The sequence below is a fragment of the Equus przewalskii genome, chromosome 14, assembly GCF_037783145.1.
Source record: "Equus przewalskii isolate Varuska chromosome 14, EquPr2, whole genome shotgun sequence".
NCBI lineage: Eukaryota > Metazoa > Chordata > Mammalia > Perissodactyla > Equidae > Equus > Equus przewalskii.
The window spans coordinates 71,459,961-71,481,834 of NC_091844.1; the positions used below are offsets into that span (position 1 = coordinate 71,459,961).

Below are 21,874 nucleotides of genomic sequence, written 5' to 3' on the forward strand. Positions count from 1 at the left end.
CCAAGAAAAGAATTGCTGCCATTTATGCAACTATGTGCCAGGCCCTATATAAGCCAATTATAATATTATCTAACATAAGTTTTTTAACTGTACAATAAGATAAGTATTATTATTATTTTCCCATTTGACACGTGAAGAAACCAAGGCCAACAGGGGTAAAATAACTTGCCTAAGGTCTCATGGCTAGTATGGCAAAGCTAGGATTTGAATCCAGGTTTCTCTGATTCCACAGGTCATGCACTTATAATGCCCTATACTCTCTCAGACTGTGGAGAGATGGTTTCTGGATATTGTGATGCTTAGGCTGATGAGTGATCAGGGAAATGGAGTTTTATGTTCATCAAGTTAAGACCATTGTTCATTCATCAAAAATTTATTAAGTGCCTGTTCTCTACAGTGTAGTGTAACTAGTAAGTCTGCATTTGTTTACAGCAGATCAGTGTCTGTTTTCTTCACTCTTCAATTCACAGTGTGTTAACTGCCTAACACAGTTTCTGTATGTGTACATACACACAATACTCATACATAGATACATATATACACGTACACTTTTCTAGTACAGTAAATCTTTGTTGAATGAACGAATGAATAAAACAGGTGAAAACAGGGGCCAGCCCCATGGCCAAGTGGTTAAGTTTGTGGCTCAGCTTTGGTGGCCCAGGGTTTCACTGGTTCGGATCCTGGACATGGACATGGCGCTACTCATCAAGCCATGCTGAGGCAGTGTCCCACATAGCAGAACTAGAAGGACCTACAACTAGAATACACAGCTGTGTACTGGGGGGCTTTGGGGAGAAGAAACAATAGACAAAAAGAGGAAGATTGGCAGGAGATGTTAGCTCAGCGCAAATCTTTTTAAAAAAGATAGCATTAAAAATGAATCCTCCCTTAAAAAAAACACAGGTGAAAAACAAAAAGATAGCCACTGTTCTCCAAGAATTTAAAGTTTAGAGGGAAGAGAGACCTGGAAAAAATAATACACTATCAGAAGTGCTGTAGTTGTATAATATATAAAAGCATGATCCATAAAAGAAAAAAATTGATAAAGTGAATTCTATCAAAATTAAAAACTTTTTTATTTAAAAGACACCATTAAGAAAATGGGAAAACAAGCCACAGACTGGGAAAAAATATTTCAAATATATCAAATTACATATCTGGTAAGACTGATATCCAGAATGTATTAAGAACTCCTTCAACATAATAATAAGACTACATCAAATGATTTTCAACAAGAAGGTGAAGACCATTCATTGGGGAAAGGATAGTTGTTTCAGCAAGTGGTGCTGGGAAAACAGGATATCTACATTCAAAAAAATGAAGTTGGATCCTTATCTTACACCATGTGCAAAAATTAACTCAAAATGGATCAAAGAACTAAACATAAGACCTAAAACTATAAACCTTTAGAAGAAAACATAGGGGGAAAGCTCCATAACGTTGGATTTGGCAATGATTTCCTGGCTATGACACCAAAAGTACAGGCAACAAAAGACAAAAGAAAAAATAGATAAATTGGACTTCATCAAAATTAAAAACTTTTATGCATCGAAGGGCACTATCAATAGAGTGAAAAGACAACCCACAGAATTGGGTAAAAAATTGGCAAAGCATTTATCTGATGAGGGATTGATATCCAGATTATATAAAGAACTCCTACAACTAAACAACAACAACACAACAAATAACCCGATTCAAAAATGGACAGTACTTGAATAGACTTTTCTCCAAATAAGATACTCAGATGGCCGAAAAGAGAATGAAAAGATCCTGAACATCACTAATCATTAGGGAAATGGAGATCAAAACCACAATGAGATACAGGTTCATACCTGTTAGGATGGCTCTTATCATAAAAACAGAAAATAACAGGTGTTGGTCAGAATGTGAAGAAATTGGAACCCTTGTGTGTTGCTGGTGGAAATGAAAAATTGGCCTCTGTCAAAAATAAATGGTATGGTGATTCTTTAGAAAATTAAACAGAATTACCACATAATCCAGCAATTCCACTTCCGAGTCTATACCCAAAAGAAGTGCAAGCAGGGATTCGAACAGATAGTTGTATACTCGTCTTCACAGCAGCGTTGTTCACGATAGCCAAAGGTAGAAGCAATATAAATCTCTCTCAACAGATGAATGGATAAACAAAATGTGGCAACACATACAGTGTAACATTATTTAGCTTTAAAAGGAAGGAAAATTTGACATATGCTACAACAAAGATAAACCTTGAAGTCTTTATGCTAAGTGAAATAAGCCAGTCATAAAAGGACAAATATTATATGATTCCTCTTATATGAGGTCCCTAGTGTAGTCAGATTCACAGAGATAGAAAGTAGAAGGGTGGTTGCCAGGGCCTAGGGAAAGGGAGAGAGTGGGCAGTTTGTGTTTAATGGGTACAGAGTTTCAGTTGGGAAGGATGAAAAAGTTCTAGAGATAGATGGTAGTGATGGTTACACAACAATGTGAATATACTTAATGCCACATGCTGTATAATTGAAGTAGTTAAAATGGCAAATTTTATGTTATTTATTTTACCACAATTAAATTAAAAAAGAAGACTACAATTTAAAAATGGGCTAAAGATTTGAATAGACATTTCACCAAAGAGTATATATATTCTCAGGCTAATAAGCATGAGAAAAGATTCTCAATATCATTAGTCATTCAGGAATGAGATAACACTGCACACCACTAGAATAGCTATAATCAAAAAGATGGGGCGGGCCTGGTGGTGCAGCACTTAAGTTCACATGTTCTGCTTCAGCGGCCCGGGATTCGCTGATTCGATCCCAGGTGTGGACATGGCACCACTTGGCAAGCCATGCTGTGGTAGGCATCCCACATACAAAGTAGAGGAAGATGGGCATGGATGTTAGCTCAGGTCCAGTCTTCTTCAGCAAAAAGAGGAGGATTGGCAGCAGGTGTTAGCTCAAGGCTAATCTTCCTCAAAAAAAAAAAAAAAACCAACCAAGAAGACAGACATAGCAACTGTTGACAAGGATGTAGGGAAACTGGAGTCTTTGTATATTGCTGGTGGAATTGTAAAATGTTGTAGCCATTTTGAAAAAGTTGGCAGTTCTTAAAATATTAGACATAAACTTAGGATATGGCTCAGCATTTCCACTTCTAGGTAACTACAGAAGAGAACTACAACCATATGTTCACACAAAGACTTGTATGCGAATGTTCCTACTAGTATTATTCATAATATGGAAACAGCCTAAATATTCATTATTTGATGATGAGTGAAACAAAATGGTGTATGTACATACAGTGAAATACTAGTTAGCAATAAATGGAATGAACTACTGATATTCTCCCATGTGGATGAACTTCAATATATTACGTTAAGTGAGAGAAGCTAGACACAAAAGGCTTCTGTTGTATGATATCCTATATCTAGAAGCAGCAAGTCTCTAGAGACAGCAGTGGTTGTTGGGCTGGGAGTCTAAGTGGGGATTGATTGCACATTGACATGAGGGAACTTTCTGGAGGCAGTGGAAATGTTCTAAAACTGACTTATGATGGTTTCACAACTGAATTACTAAAAATCATTGAACTTAAAATAAGTTTAATGAGAGATCAGAAGGTATGCCTGAAGTGTATCTGGGAAAGTCAGAGAAAGCGTCACCCAGAAAACATTCGCTTGAGTAGAGAGTTAAAAAATGGCTTAGGAAAGAGTGAATAGCATGTATAAAGACCAGTGTGAAAGAGCAGTTTGTTCGGGGAATTATACAAGGCATGTCTTGTTGCAGCGTGAAGTTTGAGGCTGGGAATGTCAGAAGATAATGTTAGGAGTAACTTTAAAGAAAAATAATTTAGCCTACTTATAAAACGACGGATTCCAAGCTGTTGGTAATAATCTGGCAGGACTGTTGAGACTATTGTAGATTTACTCTTGGTATGCTTTTATACTCACAAGTTCAATACAATGTTGAAAAATGATCAGAAGGAAGAGTATTTAAAACTGAAATTAAATGTTTTGCTACTTTTGAATAAAATCCTGATACTTGTAGGGTATTGCGTTCTGTTGATTTTTCAAGACCCAGTTAATGTTAGCTGTTTCTGCTATATCTCATCTAATGTGTCTTCACCCATACCCCTTGGAAGATCTCCTCTATGTTTCTCTATACCTCTGTTATGACACTTTTGACCTGGTATCTTAATGCTTTCCTCTGAGAACCTTAAGATCCTTGATGGCAGGAAGTACGCATATTTTCTTCAGGTTTATAACTGCAGTGTCTGACATGGTATTTAGCACATAGAGGGTGTTAGTGGTAAATTTGCTTGCCAGAACTTTCGAAGAAGGGCCAGTGAAGTGTAGATCAAAGGAGTGGAGGGAATTGTACATGAAGGTAGTCTACTAAAAAATTACACAGAGGCTGGCCCCGTGACCTAGTGATTAAGTTTGGTGTGCTCCACTTCAGCAGCCTGGGTTTGTGGGTTTGGATCCCAGGCGTGGACTTATGCCACTCATCAGCTGTGCTGTGGTGGTGAGCCACATATAAAACTGAGGAAGGATTGGCACGGATGTTAGTTCAGGGCTAATCTTTCTCAAGTGAAAAAAATAAATACAAGAGGAAGAGGAAGAAGCAACAGATGTTAACTCAGAGTGGATCTTCCTCAGCAAAAAAAAAAAAAAAAAAAGAGGACACAAAATTTTATAAATTCTTAAAGGATTTGGCTTTGAGGGGAGGTAAGTAATTCCCCATCCAAATTTTGAATTCTGATGTCTATTTTTCAGTAATTGTTTCTTTTCTATCTTAAAATTTTAGATCTAGAAAAGACCATTAGAGATTATATAATCTAGTCTAATCTATTTATTCACTTTGTGACTTAAGCCAATTACTTAAACCTTTCCAAGCCCAAGTTTCCTCGCCTGTAAAGTGAGGGATTCCTACAGTACCTCATTGTTATATTGATTGATTGAAATGATATTTATACAATTTGTAGTCTTCAATTCATAGTCTTCAATTCAGTAAGTGGTTAGACATGACAAATTTAATGGATTACCCAAAGTTTCCCACAAATGTGTGGCTCAATTTGGGCCAGAAATCTGATGTCTTGAATTTTAATCCAGTATTTCCACACTGTCATGGTTGGTACTTCTTTCCATATTAGTGACCTTTTCCCTATTTTATTTGCAGTTTCCAATTTGATATGGGCTGGGGAACAAAATCACAAACTTTACTCATTCAGTACATGCTTATTAAGCATTACTATGTACCAGGCATGGTGGTAGGTATCGGAGAACAAATGAATAAGAAATGGTCTCTGTTCTCTGGGAGTTTGGGGTCTAGAAGTGGAAAATAGAACTTCTAGAAAAACGTAAATTAAATAAAATGTGTAGACAAATGTGGATGGTTTAAAAGTGTTTAAACAGCATATCTTGCAAGGGGGACATCTAGGGTGAAAGTCTTTATAGAGCAGGTGAATTTATAGAGGTAGGTAATCACTACCTGGAAGGAACTGAAGGATATGAGCATGAATGGCTTAGTTTTGCTTGGGAGTTTTGCTTGGAAGGTGGTGTCATTCTGGAGCATTCTGTGAAGAGACTGAAGGTATAGTTTATCTGCAGTGAAACCAGGATTCCAGAGGCTACAGTGGTATAGACTTGGTATGGAAATAGCCCAGGAAAGGAAGTCAGTGGATAGGAAGGACACAGAAAAGCGTAAGAGAAAGCAGTGTTTTTAGCGTCCTTCCAGGTCTCTCTAGTAGATTCTAGGTAATTATTTTTCAGCTCTTTTGCAAAAGTTCTTTGAGATTAGTACCATCTGATTATTAGAATCAACTCTCCTTTTTGTTATTATCTGCTGGCTGTCCCAGATATAGTGTAGTTTATTAATGACTTGGGCAACTGGATCATTCTTCCATTCTTGTGGCTTTTTTTTGTTTTTTGTGGTTTTTTTTGAGGAAGATTCACCCTGAGCTAACATCCATTGCCCATCTTCCTCTTTTGTTTTTTGCTTGAGGAAGATTCGCCCTGAGCTAACATTTGTGCCAGTCTTCCTCAATTTTGTATGTAGGATGCCTCTACAACATGGCTGATGAGTGGAGTACGTCCACACTTGGAATTCGAACCCGTGAACCCTGGGCCGCCAAAGTGGAGCGTGCGGGACTTTAACCACTCAGCTGTGGGGCCAGCCCCTCCATTTTTGTTTAGTCCATGAAGTTGAATCTCTCAAATCATAGCCTAGGACTGGGTTAACCCTTATCCTGCATTAATGTTCAATGAACATTGAAAATGGTACTGGAGGTTGAAGAAATTGTAATTTGGTATAAATATAAGCTTTTAATTCTCTATATATTTAATGTCTTTGTGTGTGTGTCTGTGTGCAGGTTAAATGTATCTTTAGAATACAGTATGAAGAGGTCTTGTATATTCAAAGGCCTATTGAAGAAGACAGAAGAAAATTTTTCCAAGAATTGATTCTCAATCAGGCATCAATGGCTCCACCACGAAGGAAACACACTGGTAAAGTACCTAAAGCATTTAGCAAAATGGGGGCTAGGGGGAGTTAAGAAATGCCCTTTCTTGGAGTCTTTTTTTTTTCTTTTCCATTTCTTTGTGGAAGTGACGACAGTTTTTCAGGTTCTATTTATCTTTAGATGGACTCATTTGGAAGTGGCCATTGTGTTCACCTGACTCTAGGAGATTGGGAAGTACAGCCTCATTGTTAAAGCTTTACTAATAGGTGACTGTCAATGAAGTATTCTTATCACTTCAATTCAAGTGCTCTGGTAGATTTCACATTCTGAGGCTCAAAAAGTCAAAGGACAAAAGCCTTCTTCCTGCTGTTTTGGTCACTGTAGGTACTGAGGATTGAACAGTCATTGTGAACACCAGGTGCTGTGCTGACTGCTTTGTGGGCTCGGTAGGTTTCATGGACCGAGAGCTGATTAGAACATATTTGCCTTTTCTGGTTTATTTTATTTATTGATTAATTTTTGAAATATTTATTGAGCATCTATTATGTTAGATATCTTATGCTAGGCACTTGGAAATCTATCATGGCTTTGTTTTAAGCATTAGAGTTTTCTTGGATTTGGGTGCATAGCAATAAGAGGAGCCTCAAAATTTGTCAGATTTCAGTCCCCTGGCTTAAGTAAGGTCTGCATTTCTAAGTCATTCAAAAGAGAGTTTCTTTTCCTAATCTTGAAGATTCATAGAAGGTGAGATCCCCTTGCTTAATCTTTCAGCCTTTTCTAGAAAATAGCAGTCCTGTTTGTTACAAAATTTTAAGCCTCTTTCCCCTCATTCTGTCTTGTACATTTCTTGTAGCTGTTCTTGTCGAATGTTAACATTTCCCATCCCTGCCATGTCCTTGCTTTTCCATACTCATTCTTTACCTTTTAAGAAGATTTTTTTGTTTGTTTTAGGGTAGATAGTGAATACCATAGATTTTATATGTAACATTTTTGACTGGATTTTCCATCTTTTCCATGTTTTGGGGATTCTTTTTTTAGTTCCTACTTTTTTTTGCTCCCTGCAAGTGCCGTTCACTGTCCCTACTGTGTTGTACTAAGAATACGAGGGTAGGAGACTTGTCTAAAATCAGAATTCTTTTGGAAATGGGAAGGATCAAAGAATAGTTACTTGCCCATTTCACTTTCATTTATATAAAAGCAACTCTGTTTTGAGAAGCCGTTTTTAAGCATGGTTGACTTAAGCAAATCGGTATACACTACTTCGCCTGAAGATATTTATGTTTGATTTGAAATATTTCTCATAAGTGGCATGTAAATAATATTTCAAAATCAGATTATTTAAAATCATATCATTTGCCCTTTAAAGGAGTCCAATTGTGAGTTATTTTATAAAGTAAAGCTGTTCTCTAACATACTTTTGGTTTCCATTCAAATTTTTACTTGCTGGATTTGTGTGGTTCACATATATTTAGAGTTCTTCTTTTCTTAAAAGAACATTTTGAGAGAATGCCAGAAAAGTAATTGAGGTCCTGGCCCTGCCATGTTGGAAGCTTAACATTTTCCTCCATTTTCTTTAGGTCTTTGTGCCATGGAAGTACTTCCTCTTGCACTACCTTCTCCACCTCGTCAATTATCAGAATCAGAAAAAATCCGGATGGAGGACCAGGAGGAAAACACTTTAAGAGAGTTGCGATTGTTTCTCAGGGATGTAACCAAGAGGCTGGCCACAGATAAACGCTTTCACATCTTCAGCAAACCGGTGGATATTGAAGAGGTCTTGTTTCAGTAGTGTGCAAACAGTGAAGTTGAACTGGCTAAAAGAAAAAAATATTGACATCTTTTTTTGGAAGGAAAAAAAGCAAAGGCATGGATGAATATTACCCCTAGCCTGTAAAATTTTAATCCATGTGATAACTACCAATGTCATCAGTAAACATCTGGTGACTTTTGGATGAAGTAGTGTCCAATTTGTATAAGTCCTCTTAATTAGTATTGATCTTTGTGATCTCTTACTCTTCAGTTTAAGAAGAGAATTAAAAGTTACGTTAGTGAGATATCCATACTAGACTATTTTTATTCCAGGATAAATCCTGCTGTCAAAAAGTATATTGGTATTAACCAATCAATACCAATTAATATTGGCATTTTTCACATTATGTATACCTCGTTGAAAGAGGTGATTAAGAAACATGAAATTGTCTTTCATATTTTGAGAATGCCTATACTAAGATGCTATTTGAAGTTAAGCACATCCTATGCAGCTAAAATGATTTTTCTCTTCAAGGGTTTTCTCTGCTCCCAGTGGAAAATTTCTCACTTTCTATGTGTATTGTTTTGTGTCCTTGTGGGAGCATGATTTGTGATGATGAGAAAAGAAATTTTCCATTTGGAATCTACTATAATACTGTAGATTACATTTTTTTGTTATTGCTTTTTTTATCCTGGGATAATATAGTGTGTGGATGAACACAATGCAGTCTTTCTGGCTTTCTTGTTATAGTTCAGACTCCATGTTTGAACAACTTTGATGTTTTTAGTTTTAATTTTTTTCTTCATCTTTTAAAAAAATTTGAATTATGAAATGATTCAGAGTTTAATGTTGTGTCCTCATTGTGAAATCTGTACTTTTGGACCTGAGCAGATTCCTTTGGAACCATTACCTCATCTATAACTGGGAAGAATGAGCTAGCAATACAGTTTTTTGCCTGGGCAAGTCTGAAAATATCTCTTTCTGCCTTTTTTTTTTGGAATAAAGGGACTATCTATACTTTTATTTGTTTATTCATCCATAATACATAGTTTTGTCCATTTGATCCTTTTAACAACCTCGCAAGGTCATTATTATTCTTCTTAGTTGCAGCTGAGGGAACTGAGGCTTGTTGGCAAGTGACATAGCCAAGACTCAAAAGTTTTTTAAAAATTCAAAGCCCACGTTCTTTACATTACATCATGACTACCTTATATCTTTTCCCACTGGAATGACAGGACTTGCCTAGTTTGCTTTTGCAATTAATATATATCGTTTTATATTTGTGGGGCATTTTTTTTCCTCATAGTGTTTTCAGATAATCTTAAAACTGTCAGCTTATTTTAAAGATTGTTTTAAATGCTTATTTCAAATTGGATATGGGACTGACACTTAATTGATAAGGGCTTGCCCCCAAGTCAACCTCCCATGCTGGGAGTAAACCAATTTTCCCTTTGCCTGGGAAGACTCTTTTTCTTTCTAACCAGAAGACATTGTCAGATTTCAAATGCCATCTGTGCTAAGAGTAAAAGTTTTATAAATGATGGTAAGGCAGTGGAAGGGGATAGAAGATGTTGGTCAGGTAAAACTTTTATTTAAGAGTTATGTTTTCTCTTGTTTCCTCTTTTGTTCTTTCTTCTCAGGTTCATCCTGCTACTGGTTCTTTGTCTGCTCTTAAAGCTGAAAACATAGGGTTTTCTGGGAAGGGTTGAGAGGGGACAGCAAGATAACATTTAGATAACCTAAAACACAGAAATTTATATTCAAATAATGAATTTGAAATGACTAAAAACCTTATCAAATTCCAAAGCAGATTGCAAAGAAAACAAAAGTTTAGAAAATGAATGTTGAATTTAAAATTAAGCATAGGTGCCAAAATTTTATAGTCTTTAATAATATAAATTTTTATAGTGCATTATAGTTTATAAAACATTTTCCACGTATAATACAAGGTGGGCCAAGTGCCAGAGCCAAGGATCCAACCAGTATCTTTTGAACTATTGCTTGTTCAGTATAGCTCCACTACTTCCCCTATAAGGAGTAGACTGGCTTCTCAGCTCCTAGAGGTTGAAAAATAAACTAAAACATGTACACACACCTACCTAAAATTTTAAAAACATATATAAGATATATATAAATATATATGTGCATTTATGTATGTAAACTAAAAACTATCAAAGCGCCAGTGCCATTAGCAGTGGAGAGAACTACCCTTTAGTGTCATAAAGCAGAAGTTACCTTATCCCCAGAATTTGGTCCTGAACTAATTAGATGTTTCTAAGGCATGCCTTTATATCAGACCTAATTATTTGATTTGAGTTTGCATTGGAGAAAGCAATGGATAAATAGGATGATAGAGCTTTCTTCCTGGTCAAGCAGTATAAAACATACAATTTATTGGGCAAATCATGACTATTGTATCCTATTTTGGATTATCTCCCAGAAAATCAGCACATAGAGCAAAGTGTATTTTTTGCTTGTAGATTTATTTAGGGACAAGTCCAGCAAATCTTTTACTAGTCATGAAAGCAGTACTTATTTTTGTTATGTAATTGACTCAAAATGTTTGTAATGACTCCAAAGGAGCAGAAAACACTTTCCATGAAACGATTCACTCTGTAAAACTGAAAAAGAAAGAAAATTTTTGTTTAAATGTTTTAAAGAGATTCACCAGAGAACATATTCCTTTAAAAAAAAAATCTTCTTGCAGTAACATTTATTGATGCTAATTGGGTGCTTTTACCCACACACTCTCTCTCAGGTATGTCTAAAGAATTTTAAAAAACCTGGCACAATTGGTTTCGTATTTCAAGATGAGAAACATTTCATAGTTGATTTGGATATGTCTTGAAACTGAAGCTTTTCATGGAAACTATGACATAGTAACTTTAGTAGCATAAATTGCTCTATAATTTTATCCTTATCTGTAATTATTTCTTAGATATTTAGATTTAATTTTTAAATAACTGTATGGTTTCATTTTGTGTTTTTATGAATAGATCATATGAAGTACCAGAAGTAATTTTCATTAAAATATCCTGTTTATTTTAGGTTTCAGATTATCTTGAAGTGATCAAGGAACCAATGGATTTATCAACAGTAATAACTAAAATTGATAAGCATAATTACCTGACTGCTAAGGATTTCCTGAAAGATATTGACCTCATCTGTAGCAATGCTTTAGAGTACAATCCAGATAAGGACCCAGGAGGTAAGGATGCACTCGGCAGGTTCACTTTGGTGACCAATGAAAAGATAGTTTAAAGTGTGAATGCTAAAGTGTGCACATGTTTCAGACAGAGAAATTAATTTTAATGATGTATTATTGTATTTAGAATCTTCTTGATGAGGAACTAATAATATACTTAAATATTAAATATAATTATTAAGTTAATTTATTAAATTAAATAATATACTTTAATTGGAGGATTTTATTATCCTAGGTATTATGTTTAGGGTTTAGTTTCTTCATTTACCTTTTACTTTTTATACTTCTTATTTTGTTCAGGTAATATGGAAAACTGAGTAACTGAGAATTTAATTTAAAATTTATTTATTTAGTCAACATCACTAGTGCTGCTAAACACTGGGAATTTTGAATTTGTAGGAACTCATTATAGGATAAGTTTACTTATCAAAAGACCCCTTTAGGTACAAGTTATCTGTTCTATACATTGTAGATATTTTTATGTAATTTTATTGTTTTTCACTCCTAATCCCACCCTGTACTCAAGTCTGTAGTCCCAACTTTTTCAGTGCCCTCCAGGGAAGACTGCCAGGAATATAGCTGTAGTTAAACAAGATGCATTTATTGATTGATTATAACAACGGAGAATATATATTGTGGGGGAGGAAGAAATTTTCCTCTACCCTACTAGGTTCTTCCGGCTGGTCTAAGAATAAAATTGACACGAGACAGATTAATAGAAAAAAATCAAATTTAATTGCATATGTACAGGGACCCCACATAAATGAGAGCATCAGAGACAAAAAGGTAAAATGAGGCATGTATGCCACCTTGAGCTAAGGAATGGGATAGGAGCCTAAGGCTTCAGGGGGTAGTAGGGTAATTTACAGGATGATAGGAAGAGCAGATATTCAGTGATTAGAGGTTTGCTCTGCCATGCAGATAAGTCATAAAAATTTATTTCTGGTAATAACTCTTATTATGGGCAAGACCCCCAATTTAAAGTTTTTAAAGGAGAGGTAAAAGTTTCTTGAGCCCACAGGGTCTTGATTGCCTTTAGCTCAAAATATCCACATGCCAAAGTGGCACATCCTGGGAGGCCTGTTCTGAACCCCTTTAATGTCATGGGGCACCATATAGAATTTGAGCTTGTGTTAAGTGATTTTGTGGAGGAGTTAAGGAAGTAGGGCTTTGCAGTAGGTTGGATGTTCTTAGGAAGTGGGAATAATTTTGTGATTAGGTATTTTAAGAACTGGAAGGCAAGAAGAATGGAGCAAGGCTAAAGCTGTCATTGGTAAAGCAGCAGTCATTCATATTATCCAGGATGGGATTATATTTGCCTATTTTTGTGGTCAAGACAATGTGCATGCTTTTATCTGTGTTCAGACATGATTCCAGAGTGGTTGTTTTCATTTTGATTCATCGTGGTCACAGAGTGGCCTTTTCTGAAATTGGTATTCTATAAAATTGTTTATGTTCAACATGAGCACACCAAGGCCTAGCTGATAGTGCCAGGCCAGTTCCCAGCTGACAGGGGCCATTATTCTCTTTCTCATTCTATTGAGAATTCTGTTTCTTCAACAGGTGATATACAAGGAAGATGCTTTTTATTTTTAAAAAGTTCATTTAAGTTTCAGTTATCTAAAGATATTTAGAATGCAGTTTTTCCTTTATGTCTGTATTTATGGGCAGTGGTTCGTCAACTCAGGCCACATGTTAGAATGATCTGGATTTCTCATGTCCACACAAAATTAGGTACTTCTTGTCTAGATTTAGACCACAGCAAATCACATATCCTAATTCCCAGTTGAGAGACAGAATACAATTTTATGTTGCTGTACTTGGTATCTAACTGTTCTTAAGCTTTGTATTAGGACATTTGCCTCTTGTAGCTTTTGTTGTTTAGCTTCTTTTGACTTTTTATTATGTATGTCATATACAAAAATTTATGAAGATGAAAACAAGCAGGAAAATTAAAGTAACCTATAATCCTATTACCTAGTGTTCTCTTACACACACAAATGTATTACATGCATAGTATTTTTTTAAAATGAAAATATAGTTTTCATAAACTTTATCATTCATGTAGTATTTTGTGAAAAGGTTGTGAGTTAATATATTTCTACCACATTATTTTAATCATATAGATGTCCAAAGTAGCTAATACCTTATTGTTGGACGTATTAGAATTTTTAGTTTTTTCCTCTATTATAACACTGATGAATATCTTCATAGCAGAAATTTTATATACATCCTTAATTATTTTCTTAGAATAAATTCCTCAGAGTGGAATTTCTGGATCAAAGAATATATATCTCTTTTAAGGTTTTTAATGCCAACAGCATCAGGGCCACTGTCAGCCAATATAGCAATGTTGTGTGAGTGAAGGAATCTTCTTTTTCAGTGTAGATGGCATTCTGCAGCAGGGCCACAGTTTGGGTAGTGAAGAATGGGCTTGCTCTCAGCCTCATTTAGGATTCCCTTGTTGGGTCCTTGGTGAAGGTACAACCTGTACAAGTGTCTCTATAGTGGCTTTGAGCAATGTATGAGAGTACCTGAGTACCTACAGCTTCATTCTCTTAGTTTTTCAAGACAGAGAGGTTGCTGAAACTATAGTAGGTAATGAGAACTTGGGCTGTGGATTTACACCTAGGCTTTAGTCCCACTTCAACTATTTCCTAGTTCTTTAACTTGATCAAGTTAAATCCTCTAAATTTTAGTTTTCTTTCTGCAAAATAGGGATAATTGTTGTACTCTTCTCTTTGGGTGGTTGTAGGGATTAAATGAGAAAATGTATTAGATTAAATCTTATGAAATTGCCATTTTTATATGGTTCAACCTAAATAGATTAAGCCCTTAACATAGTGCCTGGGATGTGGTAAGCATTCCATAAGGTAGTTGTTCATATTTTTATTCTCATTATCATCATTATTATTTAAATTGTGCTTTAATTTTTCATAAATTGGTTCTTTAGTGGACACCTGTGTGTTTGCTTTAGAATGACCCCTTGTTCTTTGTGCTTATTATATTCCCTCGACCATATTTAAAAGTTAATCTTATTTTGGAAATAATCTAGGAATTGATAGTGAAAAATGAATTTGAGTGGTTAGAGAAAGCCAGTTGAGAAGATCAATCCAGATTTTTTTCCCCTTTTGTAACTTAATTATAACCACATTGAAATGATATTACTTTTAAGAAAGAAGCAATGGTTTTTGGTGCATAATAACCTTTTACTACAGAATGCTGTTATATAATAAAAAAAAATATGTTTCTGTCTCATAGTTAGAGTTGATATGGTACACTTGTAACTTTCCTCCTTCACTGTTTTAGATGCATAAAGTGTGATATAATTCAAAAGCATGATTTCGGCTCTGTTCAGATTATTTCATGTTTTTAGTCAAGAAGCTTGTTTTTTTTCTTAGCAACAGAACCACTTGTTATGTATTAGAAAAACAACCCCAGGGTCTGTTGTGTAGCAAGTGGAAATTACGTGAATGTTGTATTACTTTTACAAGCTCCCATGAGTATTTGAAAGCTTACTATGTTCTGTTTTGCACACACTTGGCCATTTGGGGAAAAAACTAATATAGACATAGAAGACAAAAGCCACATTTTGAAAGCTATACATGTTGCCTAAGTGTTTACCCAGATTCTCTCCCTTGAGGATGATGTGGACAGAAATTAAATTTACTAGCCGGAAAAATTTTAACTTGTAGGTACTAAATGTGACCCATGTCAGATATTTGACCCTAATTATTATCTTATAGATATGTGATATATTGTGTTTAACTTTTCCCTTCTTTGTCTTGTAGTGCATCCCACCTCTAGTCCTTATGCGCATTCATATACTTACCATCATTTAGCTAATTTTACTGAAATTTCAGCTCTATTCTTGTAGTCTTCTCAAAATCTTCTGTTTTGTACCAATTGCTTAGGAATAAAGCTACAGATTCACTTTAGCCTTTGGAGCCCTAATTCAGTTTTGTAGTTCTCTATGATGGTTTTCTTTTTATTTGTCATTTGTGTCTCTGTTCTGATTGTTTGTTTAGTGGTTACCATGATGTTTGTATAAAAAATCTTGTAGATGAAATAGTCCATTTTCTGATAGCCTCTTATTTCCTTAGACTAAGCGGATTCCATCCTTTTCCTCTTCTACTTCTAAGTTATTATTGTCACAACTTATTCCGTCTTGTGTTGTGAATTTTTGGTTAAAATGACGAGATTACATTTTTTTTGTTGTTTTCCTTCCCTTTATCTTTAATATTATATAATTGTTTGCTAACCTATTCTGATAGAGAGCTGCAAGTTTTTCATTTTGTCTACCTGTCTATCTCCTTGCTCAAGCCTTCTGAAACCGTTTCTTTTTTCTTCATGTATGAGGGCTGCGTTGAGCATTTCTTGTGGGAAGGGTCTTGTGGTGATGAACTCCCTTAGCTTTTGTTTATCTGGGAAAGTTTTTTATTTCTCCATCATATCTGAAGGATATTTTCCCTGGATAGAGTATTCTTGGCTGCAAGTTTTTGTCTTTCAGAATTTTGAATATATCATTCCATTCTCTCCCAACCTGTAAGGTTTCTGCTGAGAAGTCTGCTGAAAGCATGATAGGGGTTCCTTTGTAAGTTATTTTCTTCTGCCTTGCTGCCCTTAATATTTTTCCTTTATCATTGACTTTCACCAGCTTTTCTACTATATGCCTTGGAGAAGATCTTTTTACATTGATATAATTAGGAGATCTGTTAGCTTCTTTCACTGGTATTTCCAGCTCCTTCCCTAGGTTTGGGAAGTTCTCAGCTATTGTTTCTTTGAACAAGCATTCTGCTCCATTCTTCTTCTCTTCTCTCTCTGGAGTACCTGTAACCCTTATGTTACATTTCCTAATTGAGTTGGATATTTCTCGGAGAATTTCTTCATATCCTTTTAGTCCTAGTTCTCTCTCCTCCTCCATCTGCAGCATTTCTGTATTTCTGTCCTCCAGAGTGCTGATTCTCTCCTCCATAATATCAGCTCTGTTATTCAGGGAGTCTAGATTTTTCTTTATTTCACCTATTGTGTTTTGCCTATCCAACATTTCTGATTTTTTTTTGTTTGTTTCTTATTGAGTTCATAGTAGTTTACATCAATGTGAGATTTCAGTTGTACATTAGTTGTTTGGGTAGATACCCAGTAGTGGGATAGCTGGGTCATATGGTAGTTCTATTTTTAGTTTTGAGGAATCTCCATACTGTTTTCCATAGTGCATTCCCACCAGCAGTGTATGAGGATTCCCTTCTCTCCACACCCTCTCCAACATTTGTTATTTTTAGTCTTAGTGATTATAGCCATTTTAACAGGCGTAAGGTGGTATCTTAGTGTAGTTTTGATTTGCATTTCCCTGAGAGTAGTGATGTTGAACATCTTTTCATGTGTTTATTGGCCATCTGTATATCTTCTTTGGAAAAATAGCTGTTCATATCTCCTGCCCATTTTTTGATCGGGCTGTTTGTTTTTTTATTGTTCAGTTGTATGAGTTCCTTATATATTATGGAAATTAACCCCTTGTCAGATTTGTGGTTTGCAAATATTTTCTCCCAATTGTTGGATTGTCTCTTTGTTTTGATCCTAGTTTGTTTTCTGATTGGTTTTTATTTATAGTTCATCTGTTTTGTCAAGAAGTTCCTGATTTCATTGAACTGTCTAGCTGTATTCACTTGTAGCTCATTGAGCTTTTTTATGATCGCTTTTTTGGATTTTCTGTAATTTAGATTATAAATTTCTGTGCCTTCAGGGTTGATTTCTGGGTGCTTGTCATTTTCCTTCTTGTCTGGGGTATCAGTATAGTTTTTCATACTGTTTGATGGCTTGGATTTGTACCTCTGCATAGTGATAGTATCTGATTACAGCTTCCACCTGCTGCCACTGTCTGGAGTGTCAAGAGCTGTGTATTCTGAGCCTGCCATGTTCCCTCCTCACTCACTCACAGCTGCTACTTTTCTATTGTATGCACAGGCACTCTGGCTGACCAGCTGAGCTAGAGTGTAGCGCAGGAGGAGGGGTGTTTTCTTTTGCCTGTACAATCCCGGAGGCATTCTCACTTTATTTCGCTATCTGCTCTCCTGGGGTGCTGGCTTGATGAAGACACCACCACAGTAGCTTAGTCACCTCTCTGTGGGGCTTTCCCACGGGCTGTGAGGGAATTTGGAGAGTGAAGGTGATCCCTGTTGAGGGCCACCCCTCCCCGCTCTCCTCTCAGAGTTGCGCCTGGTCCCACACCTTGGGTTGCTGCCATTGAGGGAGGAAGTGGAGATCCCCTTACTTCCTTTCACTTCCTCCAGGGGTCCAGCACCTCCACCTTCAGATGTATGGATGTGTGGATCCCTCAGACATCTTTTGTGTTGTGTGAATGTCCTCTGTTGATATATGAATGTCATTTTTGTTGTATCTTAGCAGGGAGAGTCTAAGGGAATAGCTCACGCCACCATGATGCTGATGTCACTCTCTCAAAGTAGATTTCAGACCAAAGAATGTTACCTGAGATAAAGAGGGTTATTTCATAAGCATCAAGTAGACATACAATTCTAAACATTTATGCCTCTGATAACAGAGCTTCAAAATTTGTGAACCAGAAACTGATAGAACTGCATGGAGAAATAGAGAAATTTATAATTATAAAGCTCAGAGATTTCAATACCCCTCTCTTAAAACTAGATAGAACTAGTACACAGAAAATCAGTAACAATACTGAACAGCCCTATCCACCAACTTGAGTAGATCATACTTATAGAACACTTTTCCCAGTGACAGCAGATATACACTACCTTTTCGAGTGTACTGGAATGTTTACCAAGATAGACTATGTTCTGGTCATAAAACAAGTTTCCTTAAGTATATCAGGATTCAAGTCATACCAAGTATGTTCTTTGATGAAAATAGAATTAAATTAGAAATCAATAACTAAAGGTTATGTGGAAAAAAATATTTGGCAACTAAATATCACACTTCTAAATAACCTTTGGATCAAGGAAGAAATCAAAAGACAAGTGTAAAAGTTTTTGAATTGAATAACATCAAAATTTATGGATGCAGCTAACACAGTACTTATGGGGAAATTTTAGCACTAAATACTTAAATTAGAAAACAAGAAAGTGGGGCTGGCCCAATGGCCAAGTGGTTAAGTTTGTGTGCTCTGCTTTGGCGGCCCAGGGTTTTGCCAGTTTGGATCCTGGGTGCAGACATGGCACCGCTCATCAGGTCACGCTGAGGCAGCATCCCACATGCCACAACTAGAAGGACCCACAACTAACAATATGCAACTATGGGGGCTTTGGGGAGAAAAAGGAAAAATAAAATCTTTAAAAAAAGAAAACAAGAAAGGTCTCAAATCAATGAATTCAGCTCCCAACTTGAGAAACTAGGAAATGAAGAACAAATGAAATCCAAAGTAATTAGAAGAAAGGAAATAATAAAGATCTGTGCAGAAATTAATGGAATAGAAAGCAGAAAAAAATTGAGAAAACCAGTGAATCCAGAGGCTGGTTCTTTTAGAAGATCAGTAGTTGGTAAACCTCTAGTAGAACTGATCAGGATAGTGAGAAATCACAAATTACCAATAACAGGAATGAAGGATATGACCTTACTACATATTATACAGATACGCAGAAAACAATACGGGAACATTATGAACAGCTTTATGCCAATATATTTGACAGCTTAGGTAAATTAGATAAATTCTTTGAAAGAGGCAAAATAAGCTCATGAAGAAATGGATATTGTGAATAGATAATACTTTTATTTATTAAATAAAATGAGTTTGTAGTTAAAACCTTCCCATTAAGAAAACATCAGGCTCAGAAGACTTCACTGGTTAATTTTACTGAACATTTAAAGAAGAAATAATACCAATTCTATACAAATTCTTTCAGAAAATTGAAGGGGAGAGAATTCTTCCCAACTTATTCTGTAAGGACAACATTACTCTGATATTGGTACTGGAAAAAGATACTACAAGGGAAAAAAAGACCAAACAAACTACAGGCCAACGTCCCTCATGAACATAAACAAAATTTTCGCAAAGTGGGGTTTATTGCAGGAATTGCAAGATTGGTTTAAAATTTTGAAAACCAATGTCATTTACTGTCTTAACAGACTAAGAAAGAAAAAGCATATGATTATCTCAATCATTGCAGAAAAGCATTTGATAAATCCAATATCCACTTCTAATTACAAAGTGTAAGCAAACTAGGAGTAGAAAGTACCATCCTTGCTCTGATTAAAGGACATCTGCAAAAAGCTTAGACTTCACATCATACTTAATGATGGAAGACTAAACACTTCCCCTTAAGATCAAGAACATGGCAAAGATGTCCACTTTTACCACTTCTACCCAACATTATACTGAAGGTTCCAGTCTGTGCAATAAGGTAAGAAAAAGAAATAAAAGGCATCCAGTTTGGGAAGGAAGAAGTAAAACTGTCTTTATTTGTAGACAACATGATGTCTATGTAGAAAATCCTGTGGAACTTTCAAAGACTCTATTAGAACTAATAAGTGAGTTTAGTGAGGTTGCAGGATACAAGATCAATATACAAAATTAAGTTGTATTTGTATATACTAGCAGCAAACAATAGGAAATTGAAATAAAAAATTACTGTTTAAAGTAACCTGCAAAAACATGAAATATAGATAAATCTGACAAAAGATAAACCAGACCTGTACATTGAAAACTACAAATCATTGCTAAAAACTATTAAAGAGGACCTGAATAAATTGGAGAGATATGTTGTATTTATGCATTGAAAGACTCAATATTGTGAAGATGTCCTTTCTCCCAAATTGAACCATAAATTCAATATACCATCCCAATCCAAATCCTGGCAGGCATTTTATAGAAAGTGACAAGGTGATTCTGAAATTCATACGAAAATGGCAAGGCCCTGGAATAGTGAAAACAGCTTTGAAAAGTGAAAACAGAGTTGGAAGACTTAATACCACCTTATCTCAAGACACAAAGTTACAGCAACCTAGACAGTGTAATATTGGCATAAAGACTGAAAAATAAGCAATCGAGCAGGATAGAGTCCTGAAATCGGCCCACATATGTAGAGTCAATTGCTTTTTGACAAAGGTACAAAGTTAGTTCAGTAGAGAAAGTATAGTCTTTTCAACAAACAGTGCTGGAACAAATGGATATCAGTATGCAAAAAAATTACCTTTATCTATATACAAAAAACTCAAAGTAGATAATACAGCTTAAATATAAAAGCTGTCTTGTATCCAGAATATTAAAAGAACTCTCAAAATTTAATAATAAGAAAATGACCCAAATTTAAAAATAGGGAAAAGATTTAAAGACACTTCACCAAAAATCATATACAGGGGGCACATCAGCACACGAAAATATACTCATCCTTGTTATCTTTAATGAAATGCAAATTAAAACCACAATAAGATACCACTAAACACCTATTAAAATGTCTAAAATTAAAGAGACTGACCATACCAAATGATGACAATGTGGAGAACTAGCACTATGATGCTGGTAGGCGTATGAAATGGTACAACTTTGGAAAACAGCTTGGAAGTTTCTTAGAATGTTAAATATACACCTCTTGTATGACTTAGCCATCCCACTCTTAAGTATTAACACAAGGGAAATGAAAGCATATGTCCGTACAAAGACTTGTTCTTGAATATTTATAATGACATTGTCTATAATACCCAAAACTCAGAACTACCTCTAATGTCGATCAACATGTGAATGGATAAACAAATTGTATTATATTGAATAGTGGAATACTACTCAGCAATAGAAAGGAATGAAGTGTCAAGACATGCAACAATAGGTATGAATCTCAGTTATACTGAGTGAAAGAATCCAGACAAAAAAAAATACCTTCTTTATAGTCCCATTTATGTGTGTGTGTATATATATATATTTACAAATATATTAGAATTGTATATATACTATGTTGTTTATATAGAATATATGCTTCTATATATAACTAGATAACTGTAGAAAATATGATCTAATGTATAGTAACAGAAAGCAGATCTGTAGTTGCCTGAGAACGGAGGGTTGTAGGAAAGGGTGAAGGGAGGGATACAAGGAAACTTGGTGCCAGCGGATATATTTATTATCTTGATTATAGTGAAGCTGATATGGATGTGTACTTATGTGAAAAGTATCAAAATGTATACTTTAAATATGTGCAGTTTATTACATGTCTGTTATATTGTAATCAGTTTTTTAAAAAAATACTTAGGGAAGTGCAGTATGTTAAATAATAAATTCAGATTATGCAGTTGTGGTTTTTGGTCATAAATTGTTGAGACCTATATTCCTTTCTCTACATGATATCTCTGTTTGGATATCTTTTAGGCATATCAAACTCTAAACCAGCACTGACATCTAACTTCTTTTCCTCCTTTTCTATTTATTCTCTAGTTTTTCGCATCTTTATGAGTGGTGCTTCCATCCCCCTACTTTTCATGCAAGACGCTAGGGAATTATCCTTGATGCTTATCTCATCCCC

At 35.4% G+C, this 21,874-nt stretch overlaps 1 protein-coding gene across 6 annotated transcripts in view; it reads left to right on the plus strand.

Annotated features, from left to right (window-relative positions):
- ATAD2B (ATPase family AAA domain containing 2B) overlaps window positions 1-21,874 on the plus strand; it is a 156,408-nt gene that overhangs the window by 116,841 nt on the left and 17,693 nt on the right. For 4 of the 6 annotated variants that reach the window (XR_011526666.1, XR_011526665.1, XM_070574333.1 and 1 more), the window contains exons 20-22: window positions 6,343-6,478; window positions 8,010-8,206; window positions 11,231-11,390. Coding sequence is in view for 4 of the 6 variants with exons in the window: in XM_070574333.1 (XP_070430434.1) it covers window positions 6,343-6,478; window positions 8,010-8,206; window positions 11,231-11,390 (493 nt within the window). In the remaining 2 variants the exon portion in view is untranslated. The remainder of the gene's footprint in view (window positions 1-6,342; window positions 6,479-8,009; window positions 8,207-11,230; window positions 11,391-21,874) is intronic. The other 2 variants (XM_070574334.1, XM_070574335.1) reach the window with 1 other exon arrangement.